This window comes from Lampetra planeri, unplaced genomic scaffold (genome assembly GCF_965212315.1).
Source record: "Lampetra planeri unplaced genomic scaffold, kcLamPlan1.2.h2 scaffold_586, whole genome shotgun sequence".
Lineage (NCBI taxonomy): Eukaryota > Metazoa > Chordata > Hyperoartia > Petromyzontiformes > Petromyzontidae > Lampetra > Lampetra planeri.
The window spans coordinates 5,643-27,710 of NW_027615409.1; the positions used below are offsets into that span (position 1 = coordinate 5,643).

The 22,068-nt window shown below is 41.2% G+C and overlaps 1 protein-coding gene across 2 annotated transcripts; it reads right to left on the reverse strand.

Moving 5' to 3' along the window:
* Positions 1–5,645: 5,645 nt before the first annotated feature.
* P4HA2 (prolyl 4-hydroxylase subunit alpha 2) lies at positions 5,646–18,302 on the reverse strand. Of its 2 annotated transcripts, none has more exons than XM_078624051.1 (14): positions 18,227–18,302; positions 17,829–17,925; positions 17,417–17,568; positions 15,291–15,428; positions 14,469–14,708; positions 13,642–13,838; positions 12,717–12,893; positions 12,463–12,533; positions 11,828–11,927; positions 11,129–11,182; positions 10,712–10,777; positions 7,695–7,763; positions 7,198–7,294; positions 5,646–5,701 (listed from the first exon to the last, which is right to left on the reverse strand). In XM_078624051.1, exons 1-14 carry the CDS (start codon positions 18,300–18,302, stop codon positions 5,646–5,648), a joined length of 1,590 nt encoding a protein of 529 aa, XP_078480177.1. The 2 variants fall into 2 exon arrangements, with proteins under 2 accessions (XP_078480177.1, XP_078480178.1); XM_078624052.1 differs by lacking the exon at positions 10,712–10,777 and adding an exon at positions 10,848–10,907.
* Positions 18,303–22,068: the final 3,766 nt, after the last annotated feature.

Here is a 22,068-nt window from a genome sequence, read left to right on the forward strand (position 1 = left end):
TTTAGCAAGTGAACACAAACTGGATACCAAGCTTGTCAAACGGATCGGGGGAACTGCAAAGACGTGGTGGTGGCCTGGGACGCTTTAAAATACCTCACTTCAGCATGCTGCATGTATTAGTTCCTGACAGTTATTCCTGACACGTAGGTAGGTAGCTGTCATCTAGGGGAAATAAAGAATAGATATTTCTTAAGCACTGTGTGATATCAACCTCACTTCACTTTGTTTCTACCTTTGTGGGTATAACACCCAGTAAGCTACTTCAAGTTCCTTATTCATTATACGTTTTTGCAACTATAGGGTAGTAATTTGTCAGCAAATTAACAGGGTCGCTTATAACTACATACCATGCAAGTTCCATAGCACTAACACTAAAGGTAATTAAAGGTAAAGTAATTCTTTCCTGTTGTGTCCACAAAGGTTTTTTTTATATTGCTTGAGCGTAAAATAATTAATTGTTAAGTATTTCGGTAAGATTTATGATTTGCTAAAAGAGCTTTAAAAGGGGGGGCGATGGGGCTGGAAGCGCAAACAAATCCCAATAACTGAATTGCATCATGTGATGGAGAATTCAATTTTATGGTTTCTGCAAGGATAACAAAACACGCAGATGGAACGTGTCATTTGTATATGTGGGTTTTTTTCTTTTGCAGTTTTCCTCCTCTTTTTGTAATTTAGCCAAACTTTTGATGAAAATTATGTTATGTTTTTTCTTTTTGTAGACATTTTGAAAGCATTTTCTGGCTTTGCATTTTGAAACATTCGTCAGTAATTGAGTGGCCTACCTGGTTCTGTGTAGTGTCTTAAGACTGTGTGGAATGTAAGCATGCTGTACAGTTCTATATACCTCATTGCCAGCAATGTATTTTTATAGACAGGATGCTGAATGCCTTAAAGCAACATTTTTAGATTATTTCCCTGAAATACACAGTATCTAAACATTTTGTGGTGTTCTTTTTTGTGTGTTTGAAACTTCTCAGTGAGGAGGAGGATTATGACATAGAATACATGACTGAACCTGTATTTATCAATTTATGTATCTACCATTTCAATGGTAAAACAATAGAAATACATTTCACCATGCATTAAACACAGAAAATTGATAAAATACCAACCAGACTTCAACGAGAATGTCAGTCTCAGAGTAGGCTCAGAGAAAGAATGTTACCCAAGCTATTATAAACAGGTTCATTATATGACAACAAGAAATATATGGTTCAGAGACAAACTGTCTTGGGAGGATTTACTGCTTTTCCACTTGTGTATCTGGTTGTGAGGCTTTAACATATAAAGGCAAAGAGAGTTCACATGTACTTTGCCAGACTGTGTTTATCTAACATACCACATGCCTTTACACAACACCTCCCCTCTTAAGTAAGCTGAAGGAGAGCGTGACACGTGTGCGCAGACCAGCAGAGGGATCAGTGCTCAATGGGTGGACGGATCATGCCACAGTTTCTCAGTCGTGTCTTTCCTGGGCCTCTCTGAAGCTGAACTCACTTCAAAGGGCATAAGGGTCAACTCATTCACAAAAGAGCAAAGCCATCCACACTGATCCACTACGCGTGCTTCCCTCTGAGGTACATGGTATAGGTATGTCACAGATACATTCTTACAAAATTAACAAAACAACAACAGTACAAAACATTCCTCCACGTTTGCAGAAGAGTCCATTTCTCCGTTCAGCTGTCCCTTGTTCACAAATTCACTGGAGGGCTTCACACTCTGCCCTGTAGTCATGTTTTATGTGTCTCACTGTCACAAAGCTGTGAGGTAATGGTTGCTTTGTCAAGTGGTATCTGAGATTGTGGATAATGAGTAGCGCACGTGTGGTGGGAGGGTTCTCCTCACCTGAACGTCATCTGTGCAAATGGCCCCTTGATGTCCAAACTGCATCAGTGAGAGAGGACGGGCTCTGTGAGGCATCTTGTAGTTGAGTTGTTCCTCCTTTTGTCTCTCCCGTCTCTCCAGTGTCCTGAATCTCTTAGTGGGCCTGACGGGAGCAGGGCTGCTGGCAGCTATGGTATAGTACATAGCTGTCTCCCCATGAGGAGGAGTTGTGCAGCGAGGGAATAACCACTGTCCAGAGTTGATTATTGAAGTAGAGTTTTTCATTTCTCACAGTCCTTTTACTCGTATCACTGAAGACTCTGCATCCCCATTCACCTGTGGGTACCATGGGCAGCTGGTGATGTGAGTAAACCCAAACTCCATGGAAAAGTCACTGAAAAGCTCAAAGCTGTGTATAGCTGTCCATAATCTGGTGTCTTGCAGTATTCAGTTAATGTTGCACAGATGGGGCAGCTTTCTGTTTTTCATGCGTCACAATCAGTCTTGCTTCTGTGGATGAAAGACTTTGTGCAAAGACAAACACTTCCTCTATCTTGCTGTCTTGAGTGCGTATTTTAACAGGAGCTTGAGTTAAGTCATCTTCTGTTATGCACTTGCTTATCTGGCACGTGGGTGTTGAATGACAACTTCATCACCTCAGTACTCTGGGAGAAAGCTCTTTTTTGCACTGAGAAATGCCACTAGGGGGATATGATGGGTCTTTAGCTTGTATTCCAGTCCCATAAGACGACACCTCATCCACTCACATGCTATTGTAGCTGCCAGACAATCCTTTTGATCTGAGTATGTTTTTCAGCCCCAGACTTCTGGAGGTGAACACTACTAGTTTCCATTTCACAGTTGAGTATGGTGCCAGCACTCATGGTGAGCTCAGTTTATTTGTGTATCTCTGGACTGCCTCTGTCGTGGTCTCGTCTGTGGTTAGCCATCCCATCATCCTCCTCACTCCATCAACCCCTGTAGGTTCTGGCATCTCTCTGATGGCCCTGATCCTGTCTGGGTCAGACATAATTGAATCTTTTGTGACCTCACATTTTTCACTCAACTTCATTTTTATATCAGCTCACAGGACTCGATGCAGTCTTTGTTTATGCTAGTGCAGGTCTTCTGTAGAGCACATAGGACTGCTGTGTGGACTGAGCAGGGTCAGTCTCACCTCCTTCACATGCTACTTGTCTTTTCTTTGTTTGATTAGTCTTTCAATACAGTCATCAACCAGCTCTTTTTTTCTCCACTCAGCTGTGCATGTTTCCACACCATGGATTTCTACTTTCAAGTTGTCATGAGAATCTGTGTTTCACCTTTGTCTGCATAATGATTCACTGTTGATTTCCGATTACACTGTTCACTGTTGTCTTGTAGTTATCCTTCTGTTCTGTTACATAGCACACTGTCCTTCAGATAGTTGTTGGTGCGCACGTCTTAAGGACTGTTTGTATCTATACACCATGTGTCCTCTTGGTAGTCATAATCTTGCTGTTCTTTTGATAATCATGCTTGACTCACACCTAAAAAATCACTGTGCACACTGTCAAACTGAGACTCTGTAGCCTGTATCCATTGTGTTACACTGTGAGACTCTCCTCTTGTACAAGACTAAGTAAATTACTTTAATTTAAAGTCGTCTCTGGCCTTTTCCATCTGAAAGTCAAGAATTCCTTTGACACAAATTAACAATACCCAGTTAACCTTCCACATTCCAGCATGTATTCAGATAGCTGATCCAGGGTTTGTGGAGCTCAGCGCATCATAATAGTTTCCTCCTTGACACAGCAGGTGTGCATTCACAAGCTGATCATCTGTCAAGCCAAAGCACCAGTTAAGTGCCCTCAGTCATTCATGTAACTACACAAGCGCTGGTTCCGACTCAGATGTGATGGAGATATTGTCTGTTTTGGGGAAAAAACAATATATTGAACAATATTACTTGTGACCGCATCAAGACTCTTGCTAATGTTGCAGTATGGCAATTTCTTTCTCTGCCTGATTCACTGCCTTTGAGAGGTATTGTTTTACATTTCCAGCCAGAGTCTGTCTCAGTTTGGTGTTGTGACATTTGGAAGAAAACCCACGCTTCATGAAAATCCTCGTTTGTTGAGTGCGTTGAGTGCCCCTACAGTAATTTGAAATATCACTGTTTTAGTCCATTTTCGTTGTCAGGGTGAATTGTTGTCAGTGAAGCTGAAAGGGCAGTCAAAGTAACTTGGTGTGTGAGGTCCCTGGTTTTTTTCTCAATTGGCAATTGTTTGAGGGGGGCACAGAGGGGCAGAGTGACGTTTTATTGTTTTCTAACCTAAAACCTCCAATTAAAACTTTCCAGTCAGACATGCTGGAGAAATCCTAATCCTTACATTGTACTTATCACTGAGAGAAGATTTAAGCATTGCAGTCAGATGTTGTCAGGTCTAGAATCTAGGCTAGGCTGAATTTTACGTTCCTTTCCAGGTCTTTTCAATTAATATGTCAGGACATACCTTCAGTGTGGTCTGCTTCTTTCACATACATATATTTCACTTTTTGTCATGCATCTCTTTCAAAGTATCTGATTTTTGCTAGAGATGTTTCTGTGGAAGCATTACGGCTTAGACACAGCACAATAAATGATTTAATACACACTTGTTACACAGAGACATCATTAGGAGGCCACTTTATGCTATGATAGCCATATGAATCACTTCACATGCAGATGCCAAAACAGCTGGCCTGTATTTTTCTTGGCATTAAAGAAACAGTTTTTAAGAACAACAAAAGGTCTGATGAATTACAACACGAGACGTTGTGATGTTTCTGTTTTGTTTTTAACTACACAGACTTCTGAGGAACATGGTCATGTTGGGTTACTAATCAAAACCTCTCTATTCCCTGAACAAGGTGTAGAGAGGGGCTGATGGGTGAGGCATGGGGAAAATGGGTACGAATGAGACACAAGATATTTTCAGTGAAGACTGTTTATTGACTTTCTTGATTGCCATCTTGTGGAAACAGCCCGCAATGTCGTAATAATGTGTAATAATTTAAATATTATAAATAAAGATGCGAGGACGTTAATTCAAATTAAACCATTTTGTCAGATTTAAAACCAAAAAGAACTTTTTGTGTGCAAATTATAAAAACCCAAAACAAGCAGATAGCCGAGTATGACAATGGTGTCCATCACTAAACCTTGAGTTATGTCAGTGACTGTTATGATTACACCTGTCCCAAAAATGTTTGTATATGCTGGCAGTCCTGATGGCGAGCTTGTTAAAGACAACTTCAAAAGTCCTTATATCACATGAAATTGCAGAGTCTGTCGTCAGGTCCACATTTTTTTATATCTCAGAAATGCGCATGTGAAATAAAAATAACGTCAGTGACCTTTCTTTGTTTTTCGCAGTTTTAATTTAAAATGTGGGCTCATTTTAATCTCATACCCACCTGATACTAATTTGACACCTGATGGGCTCTGTATTCATCTCTGCTGCTAATGTGTCAAAAAAGTTACATATTTCTTTTTGATGGACTAGCATGTCCACTGGGAAATACCCCATTGACCATTAATTTCATTTGCAGACAAGAAGAAGAGACCACGTTGGAATGTACAGGAGTAACAACAACTACTCAGCAGAAATTGAAATATTTGAGGTCTCAGACAGACAAACCTGTGAAATTAGTTGCTGATAAAACAGGAATAAAGTCTCAGTTTTGCCTTTAACAAGAAACTGTGGAGTGGCATATGTGTGTGTGTGTGTGCGTGTGTGTTTATTTGAATGTCCCAATGTAATAATGGGGTGTCAAACTTCAGTCGACCTCTGTCAGACCACAGGTCTCAGGAACTCTTGTCCTCGCTCATGAATCCATTTGTTGGACACTGGAGGAAAAAAATAAAAACATCCGTTCAGCTAATGAATTAATGCCGGGTGCAAACATGATACCGTATAAAAGCACACTCAGTCTTAGCTGCCTGGATATAATCTCAACCTCTGACAAAAGAAACGCCTATAAACACACCTCCTGAGTGTTTATTAAGTTTCTGGATTAAAAAACATTCCTAAATATTTTATATTTCAAGGAAGGCATCCAACTTTTTTAGATACCACTTGGGTCCTATTCAGACACAGAATATTGTTTGTGCAAGAGTGTCAAACCATCTCAGTCTTAATGAGTCACACCTTTGACTGTCATGCATCAATGCATGGTGAATGTGGAATAACGAGATTTCCCCACAGATGAACTCTGTGGTCATTGGGCAACTGCATGCTCCATTTACATTCTCACCAGGCATGTATACATGCATAAATATACATACACATACAAATATATATACATACATGTGTATATTCATATGCAAATATTTATATACTGTATATGTATACACACACTAACTGTGCACATAAACATATGGAGCAGAAAGCATATAAAGCTGTCTGCAGCTGTTTATATGCACATGGCTGTGTCTGTGGTGTGTGCCACAGACAAATAAAACTTTTCTTTCTCCAGGAACTTGAAATGGACTGATGAAAACCTTTGTACATCTAACATTCTAATAGGAAAGGTAAAATCAGTCATTAGTCATTATTGTTGGTGGAGGTCCACACTCTTCAGTTCGGTTGAACACATTCTTTACTGTAAAACATCTATGTGGAGCATTAACTCTGATTTTCTCGCTCACAGGAAACATGTACAGCCTGCGGACATGACCTTGGATGAATAAAAGATATCACATGGGGCTTTTTCCTCACTCGTGTGTGCTGGATGCACACATTTTCCCCAGATGACACCATGTTTTCCAGTCCGCACAAGAATGATTGAACGTAACTATAACCACATTGTGAGCATTCAAGGCCATTTCAAGCATTTAAGTAATGGCCTTTCTAAGTATTGTTAATTGTTTATAACCAGCAATAATGACCGTGCATGCTTTGCAACAATCAGTTGAACATTTTGTTAAAATAATTATACTATACTATACTATTAACAAGAGCGGTAGCTACTAACAATCAAACTGTAACTGAACATTGTCATTAACCTATAACACCACAACAATAAACTACATTGCTTGTTAATTTTACATTTGTGGAGCTGTCACTTGTTAACAACGCCACACAAAGTAAACAACTCGCTCTGATTCTGACAGTGTTGGGAAACAAACATGAGACACAGCGTAACGTCACTTCTCAAAATAATGCCACACTTCACATTTCTTACCAGTTATCAACATCTGTGAAAATTCACTTAAAAAGTGAGAATGGACCACTTCCTGTGTCCTTTCAGATTAAAATGTACTGGTTCAGAAATATAACTTTTGACTTTCGGTTACCACCCATGGAGAATATATCATTTCCACGGATTGGAACTTTGACTCACCCCATTTACTTCCTACTAAGACAGGACAGGCTGCATGTCTTGTCCTATAATCGCCTTCTCCGCTCTTGAAAAGATTATACCAGAATACTGCCGTACCCTGTGGAGAGAATTCCAAACATTCTGTGGATATTCAGTTACAGAGAAGCAATAACACATTCCACAAACAGTGAGTCTGACATTGCAGCACACAAATGACACAAGACCTGATGCAAGTAATTTATTGTAGCAATACAAGGACAAACCAGATGTTCTGTTTGATGCAGAAAATACAGTATAAGACAGCCAATTGCAAAACATATGCAGGTATATGGTAGACAATCTTTCATGACCAGCTAGTGAGGCTTGGAAAGTATAAATTATGCTTTCCAAGTATTACAGATGAACAGAACCATTCATTCATCTCCTCTGTCATGGAAGTGTCATGGTGAGTCTAAGCAAACTGTTAACACCTGAGATCCGTTTTCCTTGAACGCACACACACACACAATTATTTTTACCTTTCTGGGCCAGATTACAGCTCCCAAGTCTGGAAAAACTGTGGCACCTCCCGCCTCAACATCGGTCATCTGATGATAGACAACAAACTGGTTGGAAACTTTGCTGATGCTATGTGATGTCTGTGAAGGTTCTAAGTCATCCAGGTCGTGGTATCTTGCTGGGTTAAATCGTAGGCAACTGGACTTCTACGTTACTTGAACACGTTTCGCCACTCATCCGAGAAGCTTCCTCGGTTCTGAACTGACTAGTGGGGAGTCCTGCTACTAGTCGGTCCTCCCTGGCAACAAATGAAGACAAGAACCCCAAGAGGAAGAGTGTGGTCATTCATGCGTCTCTGGTGTATCAGAGTAGCTAAGGAGGATTTTCAACAAACACAACATCCCGGTACATTTCAAACCCAGCAATACCCTGAAGACGAGACTAGTCCACCACGAGGACAAGACACCCAGGCACAAGCTGGACAATGTTGTGTACGCTGTCCAGTGTAGTGAGGAGTGCACTTAGATTCAGATCCAGATCCACTTTATTGATCCCTTTGGATGACCCCTTCAGGGAAATGTAAAGTTCCAGCAGCGCAGAGTAAGAGCAGCACACAGGTGATAAAATGTAATATAAAAAATATAGAAGTCCCGTAGCTATATATAAAGATATAAATATACGGAGATGGATATATACATACAAGTTATTGCACCATGTATTATGTGTTATTATTGCACCATACACTGAGGTTATTGGATCAGAGGAGAAAAAAAAAGTAAGTGTCCATTTCTGTACCCTGTACTCGTATGTACTCTATGTTCTCCTCCACCCAAGTGAGGAGTTGTAGAGTGTGATGGCCTCAAGGATGAATGAGTTGTTGACCCTGCTGTCCGACACTTTGGAAGGAGCAGTCTTTCACTGAACAGGCTCCTCTGGTTGATGATGATGACATGCAGAGGGTGTCTGGGGGAGGGAGGTGTGTGAAGGGAAGAAGGGTAGATGGCTGTGGTGAGGTCGGGGGTGGGAGAGACACCGCTCCGTTCTTTGTGTTGAGACCTGTGATGGTCCTCACACCTTCCCAGACCGCAGTCATGTTGTTTTCCCTTTATTCTGCGCCACCTTTCTCCTGTAGCAGTACTTGGCTAGTTTCACACAGTGTTTCACCTCCTGCTGGGCTGCTTTCATGGTCTCCTTGTCTCTGCTCTGGAAAGCAGCCTTATTTTTGTTGAGGACAGTCTTTACTTCCCGTGTTACCCATGGCTTGTTACTAGGGTAGCAACGGACAGTCCTGACAGGGGAGACCACCTCTGTGCAGACCTGACCTGTACGTTGGGGAAACTAAACAACCGCTACACAGGCGCATGGCTCAACACAGGAGAGCTGCTTCCTCAGGACAGGACTCTACAGTTCACCTACACTTAAAGGACAGATGTCACTCCTTTGAGGATGACAGCGTTCACATTTTGGCCAGGTAGGACCGATGGTTTGAGAGAGGAGTTAAAGAGGCGATTTTTGTTAAAGTAGAAAAACCCTCTCTCAACAGAGGAGGGGCCCGAAGACACAATTTATCTAACACTTACAATGCAGTCTTAGGATCTCTCCCCAGGAGGATCAAAAACTACTCAGATACCTGCAGCTCCAACCACTCAGTGACCCAGGGACTTACAGGTGACTCTGACAACAATGGAGGGGGACCCAAAACTTACTTACCTACTTACACTCCTTTGTGTGAGGTAACGACCCAACTTAGTATTAGCAGCAGGACTCCCCACTAGTCAGTTCAGAACTGAAGAGGCTTCTTGGATGAGTGGAGAAATGTCTTCAAGTAAACCAGAAGTCCAGTTGCCCACGATTTAACCCGGCAAGATGCTATGTGATGCGTGTTACTGTGGGACTCTTGATATCCTCTCGTGACCTTTATATTCTGGAACATTCCGTAAATTTAATATGTTTTACTTAAATTGAATCTCCTGTTGCACCCTGTTAACGGCCGATCCCAGTTGTCAATGGGTGAGCAGCAAGTTACACCCTGGACAAGTTGCAGAACCAACATTTGAAGTCTGACAATTCCCTCACACATTGCTACCTTTAATTCGAGTTAATTAGTTATTAATTGACCAATTAAACTGGCATGCTGAAAGTGTGAGGAGGAAGTGGTGGGAAGCTGGAATACCTGGAAAATACCCACACAGACACGGGGAGAGCATGCAGACTCCACCCAGGAAGACCCCCAGACCAGGAATGGAACAAGGGACCTTCTTGCTGTGAGGCCACAGTGCTAACCACTTACTCATGTCGATATGTGTAATACATAAGAAACAAAATAAATTGTGGAATGTGACACGGATGACTTGGAAAGGGCCTGACGATTTAAGCCCAAATTCTATTTATAAATTCAATCAGATTGTAACTTCACTTAGAAAATATGTAAGACTCAGTATCACATCACGATGTTCCACCATGTTCTGTGTTCATGTTCAAGCTCTCTTTTTTCCTAATTCAATTTCAATGATTAACATCTGATTAGTCTGGCTTTATATTCTATCAATATCACAACAAAGCACATCATGCACCAGGGTGAACAGTGAACGTAAATCATATATGTAAAAAAGGTAAATTAATAATGATAAGACCTCATCCAATCCCACCTGATGCAGCTTTCAGCCTTTTTCAATATAATTTGATTTTCACAGCTCACTGTTGTCCAGGGAATATTATGAGTTTTATATCACAGCAGGTTAATGGGGGATGGCTGACAAAACTCTCCACAATACAGACTGGAATTGATTGACATTTAAACTCTTCAAATCTCAGAGGCCGTATAATTCTGCAGCTTTATTTTGGCGTGTGGAATGTGCAGGAGTATTTCAGCCTCTTGCCCCATGATATGGAGTAAATGTAAGTGATAGAAGTCAATCAATCCAAGTCTAAGATTGAACCAGAGCTTATGCGCTTGCCCGCAAAGCTATAAAAGGAGAATGGAGCGCTGATGCTACTACTGCCCCTCAATCCATGGCGACTGGATGCAAGTACTTACATAGTTCAAAAAAGTTGCAACACGATTTCCAGTGCCTAATCTTTTGAAAGCATCTGGCTCATCTTTCTATGAAGATAAAATTCAAGAATAAAAAGACACAATGAAAACACTGTTCGCACTCACATAAAGTACTTACATAGAATAGGAAGGTAGCAAGTCTATTTCCATCGACCTTGAGGTTGCTGTCAAAAGGACGCTGCAACAGATGTTTATAACTTCTATAACCCATCACCAGGGAGACATGCACATGGACCCGCCAACACGGACAGCGACTAGATGCACAGCTAGTTGAACATGAATTATGTTTCTAAACATCGTAGATTCAAATCATGCAACTTAAACAGGTGTGTAGCAGTACATGTGAACATACTGAAGAGATGCAAGAAAATCATATTCTCACTCGCTCACTCAACTCACCCTGGAGAAGTCAAAATGTGGCTCATACTGTCCTCCAACTCCATAGTTAGCAACCTGGTCAGCATCAACAAAGTTGTTTTACATGAATGAAGTTCATTGTTAAATGTGTCATCATATACGTCTGCAAAATTATTAATTCATTCAAAATATATGTTGGAGACAAATTTGTAATTAATTTACAATTTAAATCAATCATAATCATGTCTCCTGAATATTAGATCTTATGAATCATTCTAATGACGGTGTTTTGTGATTTTAAAAGGTATTTGACAATGCGCGTGGGTGCTGCTATCAGTTGACTTGACATCTCAACATTTGAAACAGTTGAGAACATTCATTCACAATATAGAAGACTAATGAATTGTAGTTTTAGATTACTTTGATAAAGTAATGGAAATAGTTACACTATTACATTGTTATAGTGTAACTATTGTTATTGTACTCAATTCCATTTCCAAAGGAACTTTACCAACACTGCTGCTGCTCAGAGGGCAATTTCTCATACGATAACCGTGGCGTGAGGAATCAGAACATATGTCGTTTGTCCTGTGAGGCTGTGAGGGTACCGCCCTCAGATCCCGCAGCAGCAGAGACTGACAGATCCCAATTCATCCAAATCCCATGAAACTGACACTGAACGAAAACATTTGGAGCATGGATACTCGCTAACACATGTAAGTCTGCAGTATAAAGCCATACCTGTAGTAACTCAGCAGTGGCTACTGTAAGACCTGTGACGTCTTGTATCCTCTGATTGACTCTGTTAATCACGGGGTCATCGCTTTCCTCGAGCCATGCACTGGAGAGACAAATATATATAGAAGAGCCAACTTTGTACATGTGAATACTCCCATAAACTGGACATCCAACATCGACAAATGTAGTGCTCACTAGTGCCTGGTGAACACCAACACCATTCCATGCCCCAAAGGTTTATTTCATTTGCTCACTGGTGTTTTTAGGTCCAAGATAAAATCAGCTCAGTGAAGAGATAAAAGCACTGAGGTACGAGAAACAATGACACAAACAATCCACAGCAACAGATTATTCAGAAAGTTAAGTCGCCACATGAAACATGCTGGGACGTCTAATGTCACGTCCTCCAGGTCCACAAAAGCAGGTCACTTAATCCAGGTCCATGCTCAAGAACCCCTGGGATGGTCCTTTGACTCACACCCACAATGTAGGAAAGCTTCCTTTTCTACAGGCTGGTAAAAGTTCTCCTCGGGGGGGCTGAACATTGTGACTCCCCTCTTAGTCACTACTTTTATTTTTTTAAAAGGGACAATCACCGTCCACAAAGTCATTACTAGTACTGTAGTTTGAATCCTTACCTTTTGGATACTCTGTAGTTGGCTGTGGTCAGGACTCCTGTTTTGGGGTCTCTGACAGTTGCTCTGGCAAGCTTAGGACAAAAAACACAATACATTTTATAATAAATAAGCTATTTAGAGTTCAGTTGAAGATTTTCAAGTATAATCTGTCTGAATAAAGAATCATCATCATCATCATCATCATCATCATGAAAACTGTGTGTTACTGTTGTGTTTGGTGCAGATAATTCAGAGTCCACTGCTTTGTCTCTCACCCTGGGTTTGGCCAGCTCTTTAATCTTCTCGATCTCCTCATGGGAGAGGATGTCCAGGTAGCGGACAATGTGAGGGCTGTCCCACTCATCCTCCTCCTTCATGGGCTTCAGAAGCAGGCGGGGGTTCCTGACACCATTGTGGTAGCGGCAGAACAAACGGCTGCGTCGTTCTTCAGTCTAGTCAGTGATAGAAGATTAGACAGGAAATATTTGAAATTTTGGACTGAGATTCATTCCTCTGGACTGACCCATGCCAGTAAAATCTTAACCAGACAACACTTGACTACTTCCTTATCTGGTCAACAGATGCTATAATGGAGATGCCCTTTACAATTCAATGCTTTGCTGCATTTCAGTGAACGCACACATTTTTAGTTTTTCCGACCTAAAAAGTGTCTGAATGACTTGAAATAAGTTATCTTTAATTTGTGATCAGCAAAAAGTGTCCGTGTGTATGTGAATATACTGTATTTCAACCATCTCAGTATTCACTAAGACATGAACAGGGGGTTTAGCTGACAAGGGAAGTGATCTACAACATAATAGTCAGTCTGAGATACTATTTGTGAAACAGAAGGACATGCTGTCCTTTTTTACCAAGATTTGGCATAACTGTGTGTCCATAGTAATGAAACACAGGCGGCATTCAAAGTCTATAGTCAAGTGAGAACCAAAAACACGCTCTACAAAATCAGAATACGATTAATTCATTAATCTGTGTTTGTCAGTGGTCTGTCATGGAAACCATTTCAGAATGCCTTGCATTGCATTAATAATGAATAAAAATGATCATCTCAGCTATGCTGCTTGCAGTAACCTGTACAGAGAACACACTTGTTTTTTCAAGTATGTTTTATAAAAACCATCAGACACTGACACTTCAGTTATTCTCTAAACTGAGACTTTCCTGACTGTGCCTTCTTACCAGTTTGACACCCTCTCCCCTGCAGAGGGCTTCATAGATTTCTCTCTCTGGCAGATGGTCTTTGGGGCGGTTGTAGGTTCCCAGCTGGATCGGCTCTTCTGAAGCAGCCTCATATGTCTTGTTCAGCTCACTGAGTTGTTTGAACAGTAACCGTTCAAAATAACGGAGGTTTCCTCCTGCCCTCTGGTGGCTGGGATCTGTCAGTACAAGGAGATGTGGATAGAGCATGTTTCAAGCCAGGTCACACTAAAAACAATACATTTATTCTAAGTTGACATATGTAAAATAGTTTTAAAGGCTAAGTGCCTTAAAAGTGTTAAACAGAAATGAGATCATAAATTTATGCTTTTATGTATTATATCAGTCCTTAACACATTGGGTGGTTGTTCACTCCCACATTGTGTCTTAAAACAATGAAATATTTTACGAGGACATTGCCATTGTCCATACTGTCAGTTACATAGCAATGAACAGCCCACTGGCCCTCCTCAGTGTATTTTACCTCATGTGTAAAACACCTTATTATAGCTAAAGACTAAAGCTGTTAAATTTGTCCTTGTTGCTGAAACTAACTGCAGCCAGAGACCACGGGCTGGGCCCCACCCTGCTGCACCAACCAGCACAGCGCTCTACTACAGTGAGAGAAGAGGGAGAAGTGTAAGGACTGTGTAACACCCATCAATTTAACTACTATTTTAGTTTTCTCCAAAATCCATTCACTACCACAGGTTCCAAGTAAAAGCCATTAACGATTTCTAACTGGGTGAGATGAATGAATGAGGAGTAGCAGTGATGTTTTGTCTGTGTCAAGCTATGCTGCATCTTACCAACAGCGACGAGACGGCGCGTCAGCTCGATGGCTCGAGGCAGATCTCCCATTTGGTAAACAGAATAGCTGAGGTAGTCCAAAATATCAGCCTTGGACACTGCAGCTTCCTCACCGCCATCCAGCTGCTTCAAGGACTGCTGCATCCACAGCACAGCGTGATAATAGTCGCCATCATTGTACGCAGTCTTTCCCATGTCGAAACAGTCGTCCACTGTCAGAATGGCATTAGAGTGCACACCTGCCCACATATTCACATAATCACATTTAACCACTGATGATAAAACTCAACCAACTCTTGACTCTATTATTCACTGGATTTTTTATCTCAGTTTCTTCAGGTTGTTTATAAAGACTGTGCAACATTGTTTAAGTGACCTCTAGTAAAAGAATTGATACAGTATGTAACTTTACTGATTCTCACTGTGCAGTGTGTGGTGGACCGCTTAATATTATCCATCTTTGCAGATGGATAAAACAGAACCCCGGAGGAGCTGCTGGATCTGGGCCATACATTAAGTCACTGGATATATGACTATGATAGAGATCTGTATTAAGACATGAAGCTCAAAGTGAGACGAAAGAATTCAGCATGTCAGTGAGTTACCAGTGTCCTGTAATTATCATTTGCACCAGCAGAGGTCTCTGTTCCTCCACTAGTTCTCTAATGTGCTCTAAAGCTTTGTTGCTTTAACAGCACATTTCGAGTTAAAATCATTCTGGGTTGGTACAATTGTCCTTCCTGTCTTCCTATTTGTAGTACACACATTTTGCAAAGCTACAGCATTCATGCTGTCTGAGATGACCAGCGCTCACACATTACCTGGCAGTTTTCCCCTGGAAAACGCCTCAGAATCCAGCTGGTATGTGTCTTGAAGACGCATCAATGCTTTGGCTGCTCCCGTCTCGTCCTCCTCATCTGGAAAGTATTGTCTGTGTATGGACATGTTGGAAATGAACCCTGGAGAGAGTGTGAGACAATGATTCACGGGAACAGTATTAGTATTAATATCGCAACAGAATTAATTGCAAGTATTTTCACCCTCTGACAAAAACACAAACTAAATTAAATCAATTTTAATACAGGAAATGCAAAATGAGAAATGCTGCACACTACAAATAAGTAAGAATAGATGGTTAACTATTGATGATTAGGCAATATGACATTCCTTTTTTAATTGTAATTGTATGTATTTTTATTTTCTATTCAGCTCCTTATTAGAATCATAGAATATTGGTGTTGACATGCACATGACAAATCTGAATTAGAATCTTAAGGTGTGCTATGTGTTCTGAGGGTTGTGCAGAACTTTAAAAGACAAAAACTGCCCTGTGTACTACACACATGCAATCATTTCTGCTAACAAAGAAAGTTTTGTAACATAAATAACCTTTCTGTATTTGGCCCTACACTTGCCCTATTTTGGCAATCACCCTTAAACAGCTGATTAGTATTTTGGTGCTGATGGGTTCAGAATGTTTGTGTCTAATGAATGACTCTCTTGCGCCTTCTCTTACTTTTTCTAACTCATGGCAATGAAGAAACATGTTTCTTGAACATACAATCCACACTCAACTTATCAAGCTTTTACAGGTCATGGATCGAAATCCAGACACACATAAAACAAGTCCAAATGATCAGATGAGGAACAGCTGCAACTCAGAGGTGACGGCCTCCCAGTTCTCTGTCTGTTTGGTGAGACTCTTTCCTCTCCACAGCCCAGCCTCTGCTCCCACCCGCTCTAGATTTTATAGCTGCTGTTCTATGTGAATTCAGTCTTTCAAACACACTATATGATATGACTTTAGGGGGAAATGCATGCAGTGTAAATGAAAGGGAAACAACAGACGAACAGATGTGGCTTTAAAGTAGAAAATAACGTAGGAACTCAGGTGTACAACTGCAGACAGCAGAGAAAAGGTCACACATCCATCACAGACACACACACTTGACTCAGATGCTTAATACTGTTGAAATGTTGTTTAAACAGAGCCAGAACACAAATATGGATCGTTTTAGAGACCAGAATGGACAAACAGAGCAGCCGAATCTATTGGAATGCGACTATTCGCCCTAACCCAAACAATCCTAATCTGTATTTCGGGCCCCGTCCACATCGGCCTCGGCCAAGGTAACAGCTCCTCCAGGAGACTGCTGCAGTTTGACACACTGAACTTTCTTCCCTTCCCTCATGAACACCTGCTGATTGTTGACTTAGTCTGGGGCGCAACCAGGGACGTCTTCAGAGCAATCGTTGTGTTATCACAATGACATCCTGTGGAATGAGGCATCGAGATTGTGGCGTTGGGCGAAGCAACTCTCCGGGCCTAAGCACACACATACACACATGCACATATGCAGTCGCCCCCCTCCCCCAATCAAAAACCTTCGACCCTTCATGCCCACGGTGCAACAGGTGGGGTCTGCGTGGCCGTGCCTCATAGCTGCAGCTGGCAGCTGGATGCCTACACTGGAACACCTCACCTCCCTTTTCCCTTACAGGTGCAAGTCTATGGAGTTCCTATGTTATGTAGTGTTGTTATGCAGTATATGCCCATGCTTCTTGTGCTATTTGTTGCTGGTCCCTTCCCCTTCCCTTCTTTGAAGAACAGAGGAGTGGTGGTGCCCCTTTACGTGCAGCGGCCCAGGTGTTCTCTCACCAAGCGTAATGTCATTGTACTTGTACTGTATAATGACAATAAATGCATACCATACCATGTGGGAACACCAAACACTGCTTGTTGGCTGTCTTGAACATAACTTCCTACTTTAGAATAGAGAGACAGATACGTCTGTTGCTCTCCCAAGAGAAATATATAATTATATACAAGTTTAATTTACAGTTAAATATACAAGAAATATTCCAAAGTATCACACCACACTAATCGCCTGTTTATGCCACTCCTCCTTCCAATCTGTCAAGCCGACTTCCAGAGTGTTTTTCTTACGATCTGAGGGGTTTTGCAGCACCAAGCTCTCCAGTTCAGACCACTCTGTATTGAGTCTCTTCATCAGCTTGTAGGCGTTGACTGGGTGAGCCAGGTAGCCCTCTGGGTCAGAGGTGGACAGTCTTGTCAGATCATCCAGCTTGTTGGCCCAACTGAAAAAAGAAAAGCCACTGAGACCATTTGTGTTTAGAAGACACTGATAAAACCTGCAAAATACATTCAGTATGTGTCCTACTGAGTGATACAACTACTGACTGAAGACACACACAAAGTACACAGTAAGTGCTTAGTGGCCATGGTGACGCTACAGCATAAGAAAAGTGAAATGCAATTAATAAAGGGCAGTTGGATGTATGCCAACATAATCATTGTTGGTAGGTCACATGGATGTTAGTCAATGATCAGACTGTACCTCTTGACAGCAGCAAGCTTGGACTCCTCTGCTTCTATGTACTCTCTCAGAGACTGGACCAGTTCTTTCTCTGTGTAGATCAGATCAGTCATTTGGCCTGTAGAGAAAGAGAATTTTGAAATATTCAGTTACTATATTCTTTCTTTCTAAATGCAACCTTCAACTAACCATCCAAGTGCAATAAATCCATATGATTTAAATAATTCCTGAAGTCAAATTACAAAAAGCTTTGACGCTGTGAACTTTCAGGCTGGTCTCAAGTCAAAACAAACTACCAATACCAAATAGTACTAAGTCATAGATGCGAATTAAAAGCAATTTTAAAATGGGTCAAATTGAGTGCACAACCACACTCAATGCATAAAGAGCAAGCAGATCTATTGCATCTTTAAACATACCTATGGAGGTGAAGATGTCTGCCTGTGTCGTCCAGCAGCACAGCAAAGCAAAGGAGAGGAGACTCAGGAGCTTCATTCTGCCTCTTCTAATAACCTACAGTGAAAACAGCAACAACAACAACGACAAAAAAAAAAATCACATCACGTCACAAGAACAGGATTGAATTTCATGTCGAAAAATACTCATGCAAGTAGACCGTTGGATACGTGTTCTTGACGAACGTTGGTTATGTTTGTGTTGTGATCGAATTATGAACCACAGCTGACAATGCAGGGACTCAATTTAATTTTCTGAATAGAATTTCCTTGACATGCTGAGCAAAATGAAAAGCAAATGATATCACTGATTACGGTTCTCTTATCAAATGTGCAGTGTTATCTGATGTGAACGGACCACATTCCTTCCTACACGTCTGCTGAGACCAAAGAAGTCAAATGCAGCTTGTTTTTTTGTGCTATGATGTTCCCAAAATGCAATGTCTCGTGTGCAACCACGTTTCATTTAGCCAGGTAGTTTTTCACATGATTCTGCTGACAGCCATGGATGGAGGCGGAGGCAACAATGAGGTATCACCTGACAAATCCCCATACGGTTCAGCGGAGATACCAGTTTTATTTGTGATTTTAAGGAGTGTGTTTTCTTTCCTCTTGTGAATTTTGTCTAATCCTGCTGTACCACATCTCTCTCTTGTTCTGGGTTCAGTAAAAGGCAAATAAAACACATAGATCCTGGGATAAAGAACTGCAAACGGCAATCTGCTGGTAACTGAAACAACACTTGAGAATTGTTTGACCCGTTTTTCAAACATTTGTTGGAATAATCATAGGAAATGTGTCATACAAACTAAACCTCCCTTTTAGAATCAGATAGGAGACTGATGTTTTTTTTTTCAAATTGTAGACATAGATAATATGCAAACACAGTCATACGCACATGATACATCATAAATTTTGTTCATATACAATGTCCACAGGCTGCAAACATGCTCCTGCCTGTCAAAGCCTGGAAGATTTCACCCTCCTGTTCTAAAAGGGAAAATGAATTCCAACCTGTAATATCCTGCTCGGTGTACTTCTTCTGACACACTGCCATGAAACAAAAAACACACATAACTTCCTGTTTTTTAAGGAATTTCTCTTCCTAGTGTAAAGGAATTGCAACCACGTGTTGTTTTTTCTAACATGCACAAACTCTTGAATCTTGCTTCAACACAGAGGAAGTCACTATTTCAGTTTTCAACTAGTGTAAACAGAAAAAATCAGAAGGATAAGAAAGCACATCTCTTGGGTTTGGCAATGGATGAAAGAAGATACCGATTTCTGATATGGGGACTGCAATAAACTCTTGGTGTTGTCTCCAAATGGTGGAGATACTAACGCATTCAAAGCTGCCATCTGTCTTTTCTCCATTTGAAATCCCATTCACTTTCTAAGGCTTCAACTGGTATGTAAACACAGAGGTTTGTACAAACACTGGGAGTGAACATCTGTAATCAGCACAACAAATTGGGAAAAATGATGCATGTATTAACGAAGCAAAACACTGAATACTCCTAAAGGTACTGGCTTTTATGGTACATCAACATACAAACTATAAATGTCCAATTCCACAGAAGATGTCCCACATCGTGATGGTCTTCCAGCTATTTGTGTGTGACGTCATCAATCATGCTCGAATCATGCTTGTTCCTATTAACACCAAAGATCCGAAACGTTGAATCCATAAACGTTGAATTGTCATACACTAAAAAGTGCATGTCACATATTCATTTGTTAGTGCAAGACGAAAAACATTTTTACCACGGAGAGGGATTTCATTTTGTTAAAATTCTGTTGTAGCTCCGCTGACAGCAGCCTGCTCATTGATACAAACCGTGACGTCATCCCCACATAGTTTCTAGAAATTACGATCGCTTCGTGACGTGGGAGACCGGTGGATTCGAGGTGGAGGTAAAACTCGTCTCAATGAGCGGACGTTCAGAGTCAATCACTTCACGAACCCAGATCATTCGAGTCACTTACCGGCAAAACTTACGCTCACTATCCGACTCGGCCGAATTCGGCGAATGTGCAACCATCACCACCGGTGCCTGTGTCCTGCCGCCGACGACCACGATTTGTCAGGACAACGCAGGTACCCCCGGAGCTGACAACGGCTCCATGTAGGTTAAGGGGCATGTCGCGTAAATAACAATACTGGACAAGATGTTCGCGCTGAGTTTCCAAACTCCGCAGTGAAACATTACACGACAGCGGCGGGTCGTACGTGACACCGCGACTAACATGTCGGACCCACACGTAACACAAGTCCACAACGAGGAAATGTTTGTTTTGCACAACTAATCTCTCACAGGCTTCCCTCCAAAGATCTATGGGACCCAGTTATGACAACCATCCCAGCATGTTCGGGACCTCAGCAATTCACCCCCTTCGGTGATGGCCAGAACTATTTGACTATTTGACTATTTGAAACAGCCGGGTTTATGTTCTTACCTGTTCTCATCTGGGGTTTGCACATTAATGCCACACGTAGAATGTGGGGGATGATTTTCGCAGCTCGGGTCCTGAAGCACACAGGCGGGTTGTTGCTGCCACGTACAGAACCTCACAGTGGACTGGCTGTAATACTTGTAAAAGACGCGCAGGAGCATTCTTCAATGACGTTTCCATGTGTTGCCTTCAGATACACTATGTAAATTCTGGCTTCGACCCCGGCAAAGTTCAATTTTGTTTTGTTATACTGCTTTAATTACATTCTGGATAAACGTAGGCTCTGTTGTTTAATCATGATTTGAGGTCAATGACTACACAACAGGTAAGTGACCACAATTCATGATGAGGCAAAACAACATTCGGTGGAACGATTTTCGACGCTTTGTTTAAATTGTAATATTTTAAGTTTTAATACCTTTTCTCGGTTTTAATATGCTGTGTCACATGTTCATTCGTGTTCCTCTTAAGTTGTAGGAATCAAAAGAGCATTCATTTTACAAAGCAAGGATGACCTAGCACATAGCGACAAAAGACGTTCCTCTATAAATGACAATTATCTCATCATCACTGTCTGAATGTCAGCTTGTATTTTCAGCTCAACTTCAGCCCTGCAGGGGAAAAAACATTTATAACGAATGGGTGATAATCAAAATCATATTTTCTCTGCGCAGTTTCAGGGTACATACGGTACCGTAAACCATGCACTTTGTCACGTTTACATTTTGCATCTGGAGTCCAGGCACTTTCTGTGGATGCTCTGATAACCACCAGGGGGAGACACAAATATGTTTACATTTTGTTTATATGCTTATAAAGATCTGCCTAAAGTCTAGTCCCTGATGACTCTATGCAACGTGACTAGAGCATGTGTAGAAACTGATGCCTTTTGTTACATAGAGAGACGTGCTATAAACATTCTTTTCCAAGTTCTTTACCATAATGTCATCCTTTCTTTCACATGGACAGCGAGAAAGCAATGTCGTCTGACAGTTGGAAAAAATCATCTGCAATGTTCATACTTTATCACTAGATGTCAGCAGTATTCCGCAGACAGTGATCCTCACACTGAAATCTGTATCAGCGTCTGATGCATTAAACTAGATATACAAAATACCATGAAGACGGTTTCGATAAATGTGACACACACCTCAATTTGTTCAAAATTTGTGCTGCACCTTCTCTGTCCAGTCATTCTCGACAAGCTGTTTCTAATACTTGTCTGCTTCTAATACTTAAATCTGAAAAAATGGTCATATTTTTGGTCATAAGGTGTCACTCACTGAACAATTCACCCATTCATGATTTGTGCTACATTGAAGTAATTGTAATTTCACTGAACAATAGTCTGT

Coding starts and splice junctions, on each gene's coding strand:
- P4HA2 (XM_078624051.1), bottom strand. CDS start 18,302: ATGAAGCTCCTGAGTCTCCTCTCCTTTGCTTTGCTGTGCTGCTGGACG. Junction 17,569..17,828: donor AAGCTTGCTGCTGTCAAGAG/GTACAGTCTGAT, acceptor TTCTTTTTTCAG/TTGGGCCAACAAGCTGGATG. Junction 5,702..7,197: donor CTTAGTAGGAAGTAAATGGG/GTGAGTCAAAGT, acceptor TTTTTCCTCCAG/TGTCCAACAAATGGATTCAT.